Source organism: Ursus arctos, unplaced genomic scaffold, assembly GCF_023065955.2.
Source record: "Ursus arctos isolate Adak ecotype North America unplaced genomic scaffold, UrsArc2.0 scaffold_37, whole genome shotgun sequence".
NCBI lineage: Eukaryota > Metazoa > Chordata > Mammalia > Carnivora > Ursidae > Ursus > Ursus arctos.
Genome location: NW_026623053.1, coordinates 18,001,636 through 18,019,184, shown reverse-complemented (window position 1 = coordinate 18,019,184; position 17,549 = coordinate 18,001,636). Strand labels below are relative to the sequence as shown.

At 39.4% G+C, this 17,549-nt stretch overlaps 1 protein-coding gene across 1 annotated transcript in view; it reads right to left on the bottom strand.

Annotated features, from left to right (window-relative positions):
* The window catches only part of TTC6 (tetratricopeptide repeat domain 6), a 190,640-nt gene that overhangs the window by 167,538 nt on the left and 5,553 nt on the right, over positions 1-17,549 (bottom strand). Inside the window, exon 2 of the mRNA XM_057306418.1 lies at positions 10,625-11,587. Coding sequence (XP_057162401.1) covers positions 10,625-11,572 — 948 coding nt within the window. The 5' untranslated portion in view covers positions 11,573-11,587. The remainder of the gene's footprint in view (positions 1-10,624; positions 11,588-17,549) is intronic.

The following is a 17,549-nucleotide window of genomic DNA, read 5'->3' as shown; positions in this document are numbered from 1 at the left end:
ATAGTTACTCAGGTTATCTTCCAGCTCCAGACATTATTTTACTGAAAAATGAGGGTAAGAAAACACTATGGAAAAGTTTATTACCAAGACACACAAAGTAAAACATGCCGAAGAAAATCTATTGAGAATATATTATTTTCAGTTTCAATGCAATAAACTAAAATTTTAACCTTTTTCTATTGTGCTCATAAAAACTAATAAAGATAATAAATATAACAGATTTTGTCAAGCAATCCTTTTCCACTATGGTGGGACCAAGATTCAGTGCCCTTTGCAGGGAACCAGGGAAGCCAGGTACTTATAAAATAATATCCCCCCAAGATGAAATGTATATTCAGTACCACTAGACAAGGTGCTACAGTCTATTAGGCTGCTTGATTTGGGATGAGAGATGTTCAGACATGATTGTGGTTTGCTAGTTCTCAAGATTTTGATTTTACTGTCAAAACTATTTATCTACCCATCCTTAAAACACAAATATTTACCTATTATGTTTTGAAACAAGGTTGAGGCTGTTTACAGCTACAGAATAATGGACTTAAATCACAACCAAATACTACATTTTTCAGTAATAAAAAATAAATGGCTTCCATGTATGGTAAGTCAACATATAACCTAACTGGAATAGTCCGTTGGTCAATTTGCTGTCAAGGTAGCCATATTATTCTAAGCCCTGATATCAACATTAAATTTCAAAAAAAAAAAAAAACCTACTTAAAATTATATAAACTCTGATCTCTCAATTTACCCAAAATAGATGAAAATCGTGACTTGAAGGTATCACAAGAATTACCCTAAAAGTGGACTAGAACTCTACAAAGTTAAGGTGGCAATTAGTGCTGGATTTTATATGTGCAATTTATCAGAGAGTGCCCATGTCACCTCCTACTGAAAGAGAGTCTAAGCCCTTAAGCCAGTCCTTAAAATTTTAAAGCATTCAAATGGTCTACATTAGGAAATCAAAATTTAAGTTGAGGGGCGCCTGGGTAGCACAGCGGTTGGGCGTCTGCCTTCGGCTCAGGGCGTGATCCCAGCGTTATGGGATCGAGCCCCACATCGGGCTCTTCCTCTATGAGCCTGCTTCTTCCTCTCCCACTCCCCCTGCTTGTGTTCCCTCTCTCGCTGGCTGTCTCTATCTCTGTTGAATAAATAAATAAAATCTTTTAAAAAAAAATTTTTTTTTAATTTAAGTTGAGTTATGTATTGAAATAACAGTCCACAAGGGGGAAATGCTTTTATCCTAAATATCCAAATAATTACACCTGAAATAGCAAGAAAAGGCAATTATTTTGCCAACATTTAAAACTTCTTCACTTTTCCTCACATGTACTTAAACCCTGGTATATGTGAAAATGGATCACTTTCAAGATTCAAATGCATTTGTCCTGTATGGTCTAAATTAAGGGACGTTATTATACAAACAGGCAAAAGAAAAAATTATTACTGAGCGGGATCTGTGCTAAGAATCAGAAAATAACACCTGAACTCTACAATAAATTAGCATTTCATTTTTCAAGTAACTTGGTATTTCAATCTTGAAAGAAAATCCTCATGGAAAATAAACTGCACTTGTATCCAAAAAGAATAAGTTTATTTTGAAGGAACAACTTCTAACTTGGTTCAAAATCATTACTACAATCAAACTGACTAAAGAAATAGGAATCTTCCTTCAAAAACTAATATAATATTTTCCATCTTCTAAAAATGAATGTAAATTAAATACATAAGCATTTGGTATTTATTGAAAGTACCCAAATGTTATCTGAGATTTTCAAACTTCACAAAAAAAAGGTGTAAATCACGAAACTTCTTAATCATTATTTCATTTGTACTAGCTTAAGGTGTTATGTCTATGAGGACAAAAAGTACTGCACAAAGGGAATGTGTACGAGAAAAATGTAATAAATGTGTCTGTCATTTTGAATAGAAAAGATTTGTCCAAACTAGTCCCTCCCAATTGTATTATGTCATTCAAACAATATAAATTGCTTTTCTTGGCCCAGATCCTGGTAGGTTCCCTAATTTATACCTCCAATGAGCAAAAACTTATTCCTAGGATAGGAAAAGATGAAATTTGAAAAGCAAAGAGCCAAGGAAATGTGTAAATATTATGAAATAATAAGCAGCTCTTTAAAGGAACAGCTTAGAAGCTATACATATTGATACGTGTCACAAAGTACATTGCAGAATAATGTATACCACACATTCTTATTTTTGTAAAGAAAAAAACTTTGTGTGCATGTATGTGTACACATTTGCACTAAAATATTAAGATAAGTGTAGAAAGATAAACAACAATAAACATTGGTTACTATGGGGAGCTAAGGAGGGCTTAGAAGGGAATATATTGTTTCCTTGTGTTTCTTCTTATAACTGATAAAAAGAAACACACATTTTTATAAAGAATCTGATAACATTTTAAAGTTTTTATTTTGAGATGATTGTAGACTCATATTCACTGTTGCAAATAACACAGAATTATCCTAAGTACTCTTCATCTGCCTTGCCCCAATGGTAATATGTTGCAAAACTATAATATAGTGTCAGGACCAGAACACTGACACAAAAACAGTCAAGATACACGCATTTCCATCACCACCAGGATTTCTCATGTTGCCTTTCTCAAGCCACACACACTTTCCTCCACCCATCCCTGCACCGAGCCTGTCCTTAACCGCTGGCAACCACAAATCTGTTCTCCATTCGTACAATGTTGTCCTTCTAAGACTGTTATATAAATGGAATTTTACAGTATCTAGAGTTTAGAGATTGTTTTTCTTTTTGGGGGTGTGCTGTTGTTCGTTGACTATCGTCGGTTTGTTTGTTGCCTTGGCATAAGTTTCTGGAGATTCATCCAAATTGTTGCAGGTATCAGTACTTCATTTCTTTTTATTGCTGATTCATATATCCATTTACTCCATGAAAGACATCTGGTTTGTTCCTAGTTTTTGGTTATTAAATAATAAAATCTGCTACAAACATTCATCTCAGATTTTTACTTGAATATACATTTCATTTCACTGGATAAATGCACTGCTTTGACCATGTCCCACAAATTTTGACATGTATTTGTATTTTAACTTAGTCCAATGTCTTTTTTTTTTTTTTCACCTGAGACTTCCTTGTTGATCCATGGATTATTTAAAACTGTATTCTGGTTTCCAAGTGTTTGGAGATTTTCCTATTATCGTTCTGATATTAATTTCTGGTTTTGTTCCATTGTGGTCAGAAAAGACACTCTGTATGATTTCAGTTCTTTTAAATGTATTGAAGTTCTTTCTATGGTCCAGATACGGTCTTAGTATGTGTTCCATGGACAGTTGACAAGAATGTGTATTCTGTTGTTGTTGAGTGCAGTGTTCTATAAATACTGATTGCTCCTGATGGTAATGGTATCATTGAGTTCTATATTCTTGGGGAATTTCTGTCTAGTTTTTCTACCAATTTGTTAAAAGAAGGCTGTTGAAGTCTCCAACTATAATTGTAGATTCCCCTATTTCTCCTTTCAGTTTTTATTTCACATATTTTTCAGCTTTATTATTTGGTACACATTTAGGATTGCTTTGTTTTCTTGGTGGATTGACCCTTTTACTGTATTGTAATCCCCTCTTTTTCTCCGGTAATTTTCTTTGTTCTGAAGTTCACTTTACCTGAACTTAATATAGCCACTCCTGCTTTCTTTTAATCAATGTGTGCATGATATAATCTTCCATCTTTTCTTTTCAACTTGCCTATATCATTATATTGGAAGTAAGTTTCTTGCAGACAATATATAGTTGGGTTATGTATATAATTACTTGCCAACCTCTGTCTTCCAATTGGTGTATTTAAACAGTTTATACTTAATGTAGTTATTGATATGCTAGAATTTGAAGCTGTCACTTTACTTTTTAGTTTTTTTCTGTTTCATTTCTCTTTTTTACCTGCCTTCCTATGAATTAACAGTTTTTATAATTCTATTTTGACTTATCTATAGTGTTTTTTTAGTGAATCTGTATAGCTTTTTTAGTCACTGCTCTAGGCATTATATTATATATACATAACTTAACCACAGTCTACTGGTATTGTCATTTCTTGGTTAGAGTGAAGCATAGAAACTTATCTCCCTTTATGTCTGCTTATTCTCCCCTGTTTATAATTGCCTTAAATTAAATTAAATTTCCTCTACATACATTTAGAACCACATCAGACAGTGTTATAATTTTAGGATCAACCATCAAACACAATTTAGAAAGCTCAAAAGGAGAATGAAAATCTGTTGTATTTAGCCATAGTTTTTGTTTATTGTGTTATTCCTTCCTGGTATCCTTTTGTCTATTAATTTCCTTTCTTTTTAGAGAATTAATTTTAACCATTCTTTAAGGTAGGATTGCTATTGACAAATTCTCTAAGAATGTCTTGATTTTCCCTTCAATTCCTGAAGAAGAATTTCACTGGATACAGAATTCTGGATATACAGTGCTTTTCTTTCAGCACTTGGAAAACATTGTGCCTGTTCCTTCTGGCCTTCATAGTTTCTAATGTGAAATCCGTTGTCATTCAAGTTGTTTTCCTCCATAGGTAACACACTGTTTATCACTGCTTTAGAAACTTTGTTTTCTTAATTTTCAGAATTTTGACTATTATATTTTGGTGTCAATTCTTTTGGGTTTCTTTGGTTTGGGGTTCACTCAGCTTCCAGGACCTTGATGATATAAAGTTAGATCTTTTGTGATAGTCCCATAGGTCCCTCAGGTTATATACAATTTTTTTCTCAGTCTATTGTCTCTCTGTTGTTCAGATCGAGTGAGTTATATTGTTGCATCTTCAAATTCACAGTTTCTTTCCTCTGTCCTCTCCATTCAGCTGTTTAGCCATCAACTGGGGTTTTATATCATTTATTGTATTTTCAGTTCTAAAAATTTCCTTTGATCAGGCACCTAGGTGGTTCCTTCAGTTGAGCATCTGACTCTTGGTTTCAGCTCAGGTCATGATCTTGGCACTGTGGGATCGAGGCCTGTGTTGGGCTCCATGCTCAGTGCACAGTCTGTTTGGGATACTTTTCCTCTTCCTCTCCTTCCCCTTCTGCCACCCCCACCCCCAGCTCATGTGCACACACTCATTCTCTCTCAAATAAATAAAATCTTTAAAAATTTCCTTTGGTTCCTCTTTATATATTTGATTTCTTTACTGAGACTTTCTATTTCTATGCTAACTCTATTTTTTCATTGTTTCAAGTGTGCTCATAATTGCTTACTGAAGCATTGTTTTTGAGGGCCATTTTAAAATCTTTGTCAGATAATTCTAACATCTCCACCATTTCAATGCTGGCATCTATTAATTATTTTTTTTCTTTCAAGTCAAGATATTCCTGGTTCTTAGTATGACAAATGATTTTCCACTGAAACCTAGACATTTGGGTATTATGAGAGTCTGGATCTCACTTAAACTTCCTATTTTAGCTGGCTTCCTATGGCATTACTCTAGTAGGGGTAGCTGGGGGAGGGCATTACTGCCAGGCAGGGGTAGTAGTCCAGGTTCCAACTTGGTCTCTGTTGACACCAGGGGTGGGAATTTCCTTGTTATTGCTGAGTGGGAGTAGGAGTTCTGGTTCCCACTATGCCCCTACTGACACCATCCTAGTTGTAAGGGAGAGGGGTATCGCATTACTATTCCCCACATAGTCTCCAGTGACACAGGGATAGTGGAAAGGTAGCCTCTTTCCTGCTGAGCAGTGTTGAAAGTCTTAACTTTCCACTGACACTGGCTCAGTGGGGAGAAGGTTGGGGTAATTTGTTACAGCCTGGTGAGACTGACAGTCCAGGATCCCCATTCAGCCATGGCTGGTAGGGGTGGGAATGGGGCCAGAGATTTTATTTTTTCTGTTGTTTCTGGCTTGAGTAGCACAGTTATTGTCTAAAAGTTTTGTCTTTCTAGTCTGCCCCTTTCTTGATCCCTTGGCTAAAGAGAGCCGGCTTTCACTGGAGCTTTTTCTGCATCCATTGGCATTCCTAGTTTGCCAGCTTCTTTGTCTCCAAGTCTAGAGGATAGGAGGCAAAAAAGAAAGCCGAAGGAAGCATCACTATGTGATTCCTTGAAACCCAAAGTCCCTAGCCAGTCTGTCTTCCTCTCTCTACCTTTTGGAGTATTCTCATATTTGTCTTATATATAGTGTATTTAGTTGTATGGAAGAAACAAGGGAAAGTATATCTATTTCATCTTCCCTGAAGTGGAAGTAGGTGTAAATTTTATGATGTAACATTTGTGAACTATACATTTTACTCATGAAAGATCTTGGAACATGAATTCTTTCTTATCCAGATCATGCTAAGCCATTTGTCTTTTGAGCTTTGTGGTAAAAAGCAACTCCACATGAAAGGACCAAGGATGGGCTGGCTCCTTCGTCCTCTATTAATATCTGGAAGGTAGTCTCTGAACTTTAGTCTCATATCATTAGAATGTATGTTGTGAGTAATTGATTCCTCAGTAAAGCAAACATAGGATCATATAACATTCCTATTCCTCCTGCCATGGTATATTCATACTGTTTACGCCAGTGATTTTCAATGTGTGGAAGGAGGGTGCCCTATTCTCCAGGGTCTCATGTGGCAACATATATATATTCTGATTGTCATGACTTGGGCAAGGAGGTGAGGAAGGGGAGCAAGAGGACTTTCCTACTGGCATCCACAACCTACCATTCACAGGAGAGCCACCCACGACAAAGAATTATTCAACTCAAAATGTCAGTAGTGTTAAAGATGAGAAAACCTGGTTTAGACATTTGACCTACATTTGACAGCTAAATTTAATCTTCAGGTATTCTGTGCGACTTTTGGCCTATTGGTTTTGAAAGTCTGAATGCTAGGGGCGCCTGGGTGGCACAGCGGTTAAGCGTCTGCCTTCGGCTCAGGGTGTGATCCTGGCGTTATGGGATCGAGCCCCACATCAGGCTCCTCTGCTATGAGCCTGCTTCTTCCTCTCCCACTCCCCCTGTTTGTGTTCCCTCTCTCGCTGGCTGTCTCTATCCTGTCAAATAAATAAATAAAATCTTTAAAAAAAAAAAAAAGAAAGAAAGAAAGTCTGAATGCTAGGTCGGGAACAGCCTTACCCAAGCCCTAAACAAAGACAACCCCCAGCCAAGATTGTCTTTTCGTCCAGCTTTCCCTCTGAGAAATGCTGTGCGACTCCAAGGCAAAATATCTAAAGTGAAGAACCATATTCATTCCTTGTTTATCCCGGAAAGGATGATGTTTATCTAAATTATAAATGTTTCAAACAAATGTTCTTATTCTAATCTTAGGAATTTTTAAAATCATAATGTAGACACCACTTTTACACCTGCATTTTTTATTACGACCTGTCACCTACCCAGCCAGCCACAGCCATTTCTTACCCTGATAAAACTTTTGAAAGCACTTTTATTCAAAATAATGCAGAGCTCTGTCTTCTGGAATTGTTGGGGTGGAGAAAGGCAAAATCTAAAAAGGAAGAATGAAATCACTAAAGCAGTAAAAATCATGAAAGCACAAAATCAATATGATAGAAAGCAGGGGTGGACTAAGCCATTTGATACAGGCTAAGTCCTGTAACACAGCGCACGCGTCCCCGGCTCCCGACGCTAATGCTCCGGGCCCCTCTTCTACGTTGAACAATTCAGGTAGCTGAAGCAACACAGAAGGATACACAAGACAAAACGCTGGAAAGAACAGAACTCACTGTCCTGGTATTCAGTCCTCACTAGACATTCTTTCTTCTTATGTCTTATTCTACTTGAACCCTTCAAAATGGGTTTCAGAGCAAGGGCAGTCCTCTCTTAAGGCCCTTGCTCTGAAAAATGTAACTTTTCCCAACTGTGCAGGACTCTGGGCCAGTTTCTAATATGGGCCCCTCTTCCTGTCAAGTACCTTGACTATGTTACAGAGTTACTTTGTACAGGGGCAGGCACTGAGACCTTTGTTCTCTCTATTAAGGCTAGCCAGTACACATCCCTGATTCTGTTTTCTGTGAGACCAACACAAACCTAAATAGAAATGCCCATTTTTAAACTTCATGAAGGTAAAAAGCTTCTGCACAGGAGAGGAAACAGTCAACAAAACCAAGAGGCAACCTATGGAATGGGAGAAGATATTTGCAACTGACATTACAGATAAGGGCTGGTATCCAAGATCTATAAAGAACTTCTCAAACTCAACAACCAAAAAACAAATAATCCAGTCAAAAAAATGGGCAGAAGATATGAACAGACACTTCTTCAAAGAAGACATACAAATGGCTAACAGACGCATGAAAAAATACTCAACATCACTAGCCATCAGGGAAATACAAATCAAAACCACAATGAGATACCACCTTACAGTTAGAATGGTAAAAATTAACAAGACAGCAAATAACAAATGTTGGCAAGGATGTGGACAAAGGGGAATCTTCTCAAACTGCTGGTGGGAATGCAAGCTGGTGCAGCCACTCTGGAAAACAGTGTGGAGGTTCCTCAAGATGTTAAAAAAGGAGCTACCCTATGACCCAGCATTGCACTACTAGGTATTTATCCCAAAGATACAGATGTAGTGAAAAGAAGGGCCACATGCACCCAATGTTCATAGCGGCAATGTCCACAATAGCCAAACTGTGGAAGGAGCTGAGATGCCCTTCAACAGACAAATGGATAAAGATGGGGTCCATATATACAATGGACTATTACTCAGCCATCAGAAAGGATGAATACCCACCATTTGCATCGACATGGATGGAACTGGAGGGGATTATGCTAAGTGAAATAAGTCAAGCAGAGAAAGACCATTATCATATGGTTTTACTCATATGGGGAACATAAGGAATAGCACAGAGGACTGTAGGGAAAGGGAGGGAAAAATGAAGGGGGAGAAATCAGAGAGGGAGAAAAACCATGAGGGACTATGGACTCTGGGAAACAAACTGAGGGTTTCAGAAGGGAGGGGGTTGGGGGAGGGGTAGCTGGCCGATGGGTATTGAGGAGGGCACATGCTGTGATGAGCACAGTGTTATATGCAGCTAACGAATCATTGACACTATATCAAAAACTAATTATGTACTATACAGTGGCTAACCGAACATAATAAAAAGAAAGAAAGAAAGAAAAGAAAAGAGAAAAGAAAAGAAATCCCCATTTTGAAACAGCCCTAAAGCAGCCACACTGATCTGTTGAGTAACTATGAGGAGGTGTGGGTCTTAACTGAAAACATTTGTCCTGTTCTGCTGACAAACATTAGGTCAAAGACGACACTGGGGACTCTTGTCCTTACATGTTTTTATTCCCTAATGGGCTTTATGATCACATTCCTTACAACCTAGAGTGTATTTTGGGGCTGAAACATTTTTAAAGACATAATGTGGCAGCAGTATTCTGCGTACTAACAAGAGGTTTGGTGCCGCAGTCAAGAACAGTAACAGAATCTTCTTCCCTCTTACAGTCATCCTCACTGTCATTCTCAAAAACACTACTTCTCTTTTTCTCTTTTCTTCCCCTTCGTTCCACTCTTCCCCCATCCTTCCTCCTCCCCTCCTCCCTCTCTCTGTCTTTCTGTGGGACTCATTCCCTTGTTACTATTTTTGTTTTGAATGTCCCTGCCACAGCAAAGTCTATATAATGGACAAAATATCTTAACCAATGACCCTATCTAGCTTTGCTCCCTGCTGGGGACATATCACAATCAAGAAATGGACCGTTCCAGCATGTTTCCAGTCCAGTCTCTGGGGTGTGACCACCTGGTCAGGATCTGCCATTGCTCAGTTTGGGACACTGAGCCAATCCTTTAACATCACTAAAGCTAGGAAACGTCCTATGTAAAGTGGGACTTTTCTAGGTATCCACCCGATGAGGCCGTTGGGACACAACGCACACAAACTGTGTCTCATTTTGCTTGGCACACGAGAATCACTTACAATCTCTATAACTGGGAAGGCCCAGGGAATAAATTTATGGAAAATATTTTAAGAGAGGGGTGTCTTGGTGGCTCAGCAGGTTAAGCATCTGCCTTCGGCTCAGGTCAGGATCCTGGGGTCCTGGGATGGAGCCCTGCAGGAGGCTCCCTGCTCAGCGGGGAGTCTGCTCCTCCCTCTCCCTCTGGCCCGCCCCTCCTCCCTGCCGTCTGCTCTCTCTCATCTCTCTCTCTGTCAAATAAATAAAATCTTAAAAAATATATTTTGAGAGTGATTTTCACTAAAAATATCACAGAACTACAAATTCAACTTCTTAGTAGTAATAGATTGATTTGCTTAGTATAAAAATTCACTGCTAATGCTAAGCTATAACAAAAGAGCTGAGTTTTCCATATAAAACATCTGTTCTGTTATTTCAATACTAAATAGTCACAAAGACTTTGAAACGAAAGGTTACCAGTGATGTATTACTCAGGTCTGCGACCAATGTACTTTGAGCTAATTTTTGAGATAACCTCTCAATTTCTTTCACTGAAAGAGTGTATAGTCCCCCTCGATGGAATATTCAAAAATTAGAATTCCAAATTCAAAGCACTTGAATAACACCCCGGTGTTTTGTCTAGCTTTTCTAGCTTGTAACACACCGTACGCACTCAAAAATGCTACGAATGTTTCCTAAAGTTGCATTTACCAGGAGAAATATTAACTCTCCTTCTGGTTCACCTACTTCCATTTTAAAGTCGTAGTTCTGGCCGAGGACACTCTGTATGAGCTCTCTGATGGTCCGGTCGGAGGCCAGCTGCGCCTCGGACTGCAGTGAGGCGATGATCTCCTCTATGGAGGTCGGGATCGCTCGCACCGGCTGCGCGGCCTGCGGGGCGCCCTCCCGGGAGTCGCCCCGCGGGACGCTCCCCTGCCGGCTTTGGGAAACGGACCCGCGCGCGTCGCGCTGCCGGCTGCCTGGGCCCGGGCTCGGGGAGAGGGTGTGACTCCTGGCTCTCCTCTGCCGGCCGGCCGCCTCGGCGTCGCCCTCCTGGCTGGAAACGGTGCTGCCCTTCCTCGGTTTGGGCCGGCGGACCTCTGCGAGCGGAGCCGGCTCCCGCTTCGCGTCGCGCTCCCGGGCCGGGTGCAGGACGGGCTTGGGGCCCGTGGGCCGCGGGCTCCTCCGGCCCAGGCGCGCCCCGGGCCTCTCCCTTGCCGCAGGGGGCGGCATCAGGACTACGGGTCTGGACGTGCCGGCCCCGGAGGCGATGGCCGGAGGCTTTTTCTGGGGCGGGTGCCGGAGGAACGCAGAGCTCCGCAAGTAGAAGTCCTGGGGGCGAAACGGCCGGGTCTTCCCGGGAGCGGCCGCCTCCCCCGGGGCCGGGGGCCGCGCTGCGCCTCGGGGCGCCTGCTGCAGGAGGGCCGCCGCGGCGCTCCAAGGGCCTTTGGCTCGAGGGGACCCTGATGGCTTTGGGGGTCCATCGTAGGCGGCGCCGCCCTTCTCCCCAGGACCGACAGGGCCGGGGGCCTGGAGGCAGCACACTGGGGCTTCATCCACAGCCGGCTTGGAGGCCAACGTCTGCTTGAAGCGGAGAAGATCCTTTTTAGTTTCCTGGCGAATCTTCTCGAGCTCTTTAAAGATGTACGATTCTTCTTTGTATTTCAGTCCAAAATGCTTCGAAACTGTGGACATCTTGACTAATTTGTCCTGTGAAATAACAACAGTATATTACATATCTATAACAAACCTCACGTTAATAAATGCAAGTCCCCCTCAAAAAAGCCTCGTAAGGCAGAACTCGGTGTGCTCCCAGAGGCACAAGCGGGTAGTATTAGTTTATATCATTTTATATCCAACTATTGGCCATATCCCCGGAACCATGGAAAACCTTTCAGGCGGTAACCTTTTTACGGTGGGAATTTCTGAAACTGCTCTTGGATTTAACATTTCTTTAGACTACAATGTAATGTCCCGACTGCAGACAAGAGAGACAGGGACAGAGAATCTAAAGAAAGCCTGCTAAGAGAGAAGAGGCCATCAACTGTGACAATGGATCTAGCTCACGAACAGATTTTTCAACTGCTCCAAGTTTTTCAAAGATACTAATTTGTACCAACAGTTTTAAATTCCCAGATTTCACATACAATTCCAGATTAGCAGTTCTCTAGGGAGGAAAAAAAATGAAGGCTCTGGCAATGGAAGGGCCAAAACCCTACTCTTGGGGCAAGATGGCAGTTTCCTCTTCCTTCTCCAACTAGTCCTGGGTGTCTCCATTCCTTACCCAGCCCACTTCTCTCAATATGTCTCCTGAGCTAGAGCAGACTGTATGAAGAGAGAGAAGTGATCAGCAACAAGGTAGGCTGCAGCCAGATCATGAGGCCACGAATGCCAAATATTTGTACTTTTTCTCTTGACTACTGAAAACCATTCAAAAACTTTTAATAGACTGTGGCTTGATAGGATCTGGTGCTTGGGGGATACTGAGTGGGACCAAAAAAGGGAGGGAGGCAAGTAAGAGTCTCCACAGCCCGAGCATAAGGCCCGGCCTTGGTAATGGGGCAGAGTGAAAACAGAGACATAAAAGGTAAAACTGATAGGATCTGGCCAATGAGAAGGAATAAATGGGAGCAATTAAAGATCCTTCATAAAACAGGAGCTTTGAATCATCTTGATGAAGTTTTGGTCATAGCCAAGTGCACAAGAAAGCTTCTGTTCTCCAGTGACCTGTACACTTAAAAATGGTTAAAATGGTAAATTTTATGTTATGTGTATTTATTACCATAATTTAAAAACAAAAACAAAAAAACCCTGGTATTCAGCAGGACCAGTTCATCTATGATCCTTAAGTGGATTTTCAGATCCTGACAGATCTGAGGTCATTCACAAAAGCCAGGCTAACAGGAAATACAAATAGAGAAGGGCCCAGCGACAGAGTCTGTGGTAGGTGGGACTCACCTCTGGGGGGTGGGGTGAGCAGAAGCAACAGAGAGGAAAATGGGGAGGAGAGTTCCACAGAAGCCAAGAAGAGGGGAGTTTTAAGAAACAAGGGTGAAACGATGAAAATAAAAGCAGAAAATAATGAATTAGAAAAACCAATTTGTTTACTTTTAGGAAACCCAAGGCCAAGGTTCTTTGAAAAAAAAAATAATAAAGCAGAAACACCTCTGCAATATCATCATATTTGCAAATATGATTATCTACCTAGAAGATCGAAACCAAAGAACTATGCAGAATTCTAATAGATTTCTGCAAGGCACTTGAATTTTTTTAATTTTATACAAAAACCAATAACTTCCTTTATACCAAAACGATCCATGCAAAAACACATGTGATAAAATTCCATTTATAATTTTTTAAAAGAATAAGTATCTAGCAATAAACATAACAAGAAATGTACTGAAACTGAATAGTTTTACAATTTTACTGAAGGACATAAGAAAGATGTGACTAAATAGTGAAAAAAATCAAATATTGTAATTACATAAGATCTTTCCAAAATACTGTATTGGTTTAATGCCATCATAATCAAAATCTAAAAATTATACTTTTGAACTCTGAAAAGTAATTCTGGACTCATTTTAAATAATAAACAGGATAGAGTAGGCAAAATTTTGAAAAAGGGAAATGAGGGAGCATTTGTCTACCAAGATAAATAAAACGTATACAGATATAAGAATTAAAACGGCTATACTACCGCTAGAATCATCATGTACACTGAGCAAAAGAATAAAAAATACTGTGAGTTATGTTGTAAAGACTGTTAAATTGGCAATACGAAGTATTCAATAAGTTGTGCTGAGACAATTGGTTGATTGTTGGGGGGGGGAGATTATACCTCATTTTACACCATATACCCAAATAAGATGGATTTAAGACTTAAATGTGGAAAAAATTGTATTTCACTTTGCATTTCTTTGCTTATCATCTTATCCACATTCTTGGTTTTGGACTTATATTAATTCATTAAAAAAGTTACCTTTATAATTAGATTTATTCATTTACCATTGAGTATGGGCAATATGAACAAAACATCCTATTTAGCCTCTCAATATAGTCATATTGCTTTTAATCTCTAGTATCTGCTGGTGATTCTAAAACAAAAGACCCTGTTACATGGCAGAGCTCTCACCTAGGAATCAATAGGCTTTCTTTTTCTACCCATCTCCACCAGTGCCTAGACCTTGAAGAGTTCAGTTCTATCCATAACCAAATTTCATATTAAAAAGTGAAAATAATATGCTGTTGGCTCTTTTTTGCACCACAGTATATGAATTTTAGAAATGATTTCTAAAACCCTTAAGGAAGTTTCCCTTTTTATAAAACATCCTCCTCATAGTGTTTTGGCTATTATTGTTTGCACAGGTGGTAATATGCTCACACTGACACCATCTGCATTTCTTCCTACAAAGGCTGTAACTGGAAGAGAGCACAGAACAGAAGCACATTGACACCTGATGAGAATCTGACTTGACTCTCCCAACTGCACTTCCCTTTTGTTTCTTAGTTCCTGCTTTGTATTCCCATCCCAACTTCTCTCAGGCTCTCGGTTTGCTAGTGAAGTTTATCAAGTGTTCATTGTTTAACATTTCTCAGTAAATTCCCTTGAGTTCTTCATAGGAAAGTTGCTCTTCACATATAAAAATAAAACCAATAGGATAGAGAACTTCTAACTTTGACAGGAACTTCTATTGTGTTTTCAAGGTAAGTGGTATCTCAATGCTAAATGGGGCAGTCCACCAAAGCTTGGTGCCTTTCTTCCCCCCACCCACCCCTCAACACCACAAAATATGTAAAATGACTTTTAAACATCCAATCTCATGGGAAAATAACATGTTCTCTCTCTTTTTTTGGTAGCAATTTATTAAAAGAAAGAGACTAGTTCCGGTGTGGGTATTCTTTTTTTTTTTTTTTTTTTTTTTTTAAGATTTTATTTATTTATTTGACAGAGAGAGAGTCAGGGAGAGCGGGAACACAAGCAGGGGAAATGGGAGAGGGAGAAGCAGGCTTCCAAGCGTCCAAGCGGGGCTCGATCCCAGAATGTTGGGATCATGATCTGAGCCAAAGGCAGATGCTTAACGACTGAGCCACCCAGGCGCCCCATGGTGTGGGTATTCTTAAGGAAAAATAATGTAGCTGTCCCCAAAAGTATTAAGGTGTCAAGCCTGCTGCTCACAATCCAGCTTAAGTTTACTTTACACTTTAAAATGGGACAGAACATGCTTGAAATCTTTATAACCTGAGCAGTAATTTCACTCTCTGCTTCTTTCCCAATTATTGGAACTCGAGCCTTTTTCTTTTTCCTCTCCCAGGAGGTTCAGTGCCTTAACATTTAAGTAGTCAGAAAGGCCAAGATCCAGCCTTCTCACTTCTCCTACAAGATGTGCTCAGACATGAGAATCAAGCTCTCCAACCACAAAGGGCTAGAAGCCCAAAGAGAGCAAATAATGAATTCTCTAGATTCTGGGGCAGGTTGCTCTCTGGTTCTTGCAGCTGTGGCTGTTCCTCCTATTGGAACAGAATATCTATACTCCACTCTAGACTTCAACTAAGGTAGAAATAAACAAAGCAGACCACCAGATAAACTACATGGAATCACCTCACACAGGGAAAGGAATCCTTCATATGTTAGGCCTAGTTCATCAGATTATTTTATCGAGAATAGAGCCAAAGCACCAGCTGGTTATATGGAGGTCTTGACCTCATCTACATATAGTCATGGACACCTCAATGGGAAGGATGACATAGTAAAGACAAGATTTAGGTTCTCTTGGGTCCATGGCCATATATCCTCTCAATTCGCTTCCTAAATTTCATATCAACATCAACTTCCAATGCACAGGAAAGTTCCAGAAGAAATATCTAAGTCCAAAGAAAGTCTATCACATCTGGTAAAATCTTCACATTGCAAGGAAAATAAAAATATTCTGAAAACAATACTTGTTTTTGAAGTAGCAGCGGTAGAAGTGAGATCTGTTTTTGCACTGATTATAATTTATGAAGCTTAGTAGAAAATAAATGATCATTTTAATAACTTTGTTAAGAGAATGAGAGAATGGTATTTTTTTCTATGTTTTGATACTTTCTGTAATATTTGTTTTGCTATCTTTAATCTTAATAATATCAATAATAGTGACTCATACTTACATTGTGCTGGTTAAAAATGATATAGAAAATAGAGAAAATCTGTTTTCAAGCTCACAAAAAGGCTTTTTTCTAAAGTATTGAGAAGCCCATAGAAATTTCAAGACTCTACAAACTTATTCTACTGTTAAAACCAGTACCTAGAATATGCCCACAGCCTATATACATACAAACGAACACATACCAGGCAATGAAACAATAAAACATCTCCCTGCCTCCTCCTTCTCCCCATGTTCTGTCTTTCCTTCTTGAACTTCCTTCATCTAATTTGCTTAAATAGCCAAAATAGAAAAATATAAGAGTTTTATTATTATTATCATCATGGTTTTGACATGGTAAATGTTGCATGCTCTCAATTTCAAAAGTAATTTGTTGGAGTTCCACATCCACATCCATAGAAAATCCCCCACTAATAACAGTTGATAAACTCTGGGTAAAATATGAAAAACAAATACCTGAGGATTCTTAGAAGTAAATAAAAGTGGGCAGATTGTGGAGGAGAGTAGACACTTGTAGAAACACTGGTTTGGAGGCGAGTTTCCAGGTTTATTGTGGCCTTTCCCTGAATACCATCCATACTGTAGAATGGTATAGTGCAGGTGACAAAAACTTTGATAGAAAGCCCTTCATTCTTCTGGCCAAAAAAATCAAAGAAAAGACCCCTGGCAATAAGCATCACTGAGGAGTGAGAAACAAATCCCAAAGGAGAGAGAACCAGAGAAGGTAATCCCCTAATTCTGGATCTAAACCCCACACAATCTAGACTGACCTCTGAAGTGTGCATATGTAGGACAAACTCAAAGCAGCACAACGACAGCTTAAAGAGCTAAAGTGAGATTTAGCTGAACTTACTTCCAATCATAGAGTGTGAGATAGAGCTTACAGTGAGTGTAACCTGGTGAATTGCCAGACAAATGAAAAACATCAACATTCTTCAGAGGCATATAACAAAATCCAGAGTCTACACAACAAAACATTAACAACGTCCAGGATATAATAAGAAAAATAATTACTCAACATAAAAAGATCCAGGAAAATGTGACCCACTCTCAAGGGCAAACATAATGAACAGATGCCAGTCCAGAGACGACACAGACGTTGAAATTATTAAACAAGGCCTTTAAAGCATCTGTTATCACTATGTTCAATGAAGCAAAGGGAGATATATTAATGATGAATAAAAAGATAGAAAAAGGATAGAAATAAAAATAAAGAAATAGAAATTTTATATCTGAAAAATACAATACTTTCAATAAAAATTGAACAGAATGGAGAAGTCAGAGAAAAGAGCCAGTGAATTGGAAGATAAATCAACAGATTTATCCAATATTTAAAAGAGAAAGAACAAAGTTGGGGGGGTGCAGAAAACACCCTCAGAGCCTCATGAAGCAGTATCACAAGTTCTTTTTTTTTTTTTTTAAGATTTTATTTATTTATTTGACAGAGATAGAGACAGCCAGCGAGAGAGGGAACACAAGCAGGGGGAGTGGGAGAGGAAGAAGCAGGCTCATAGTGGAGGAGCCTGATG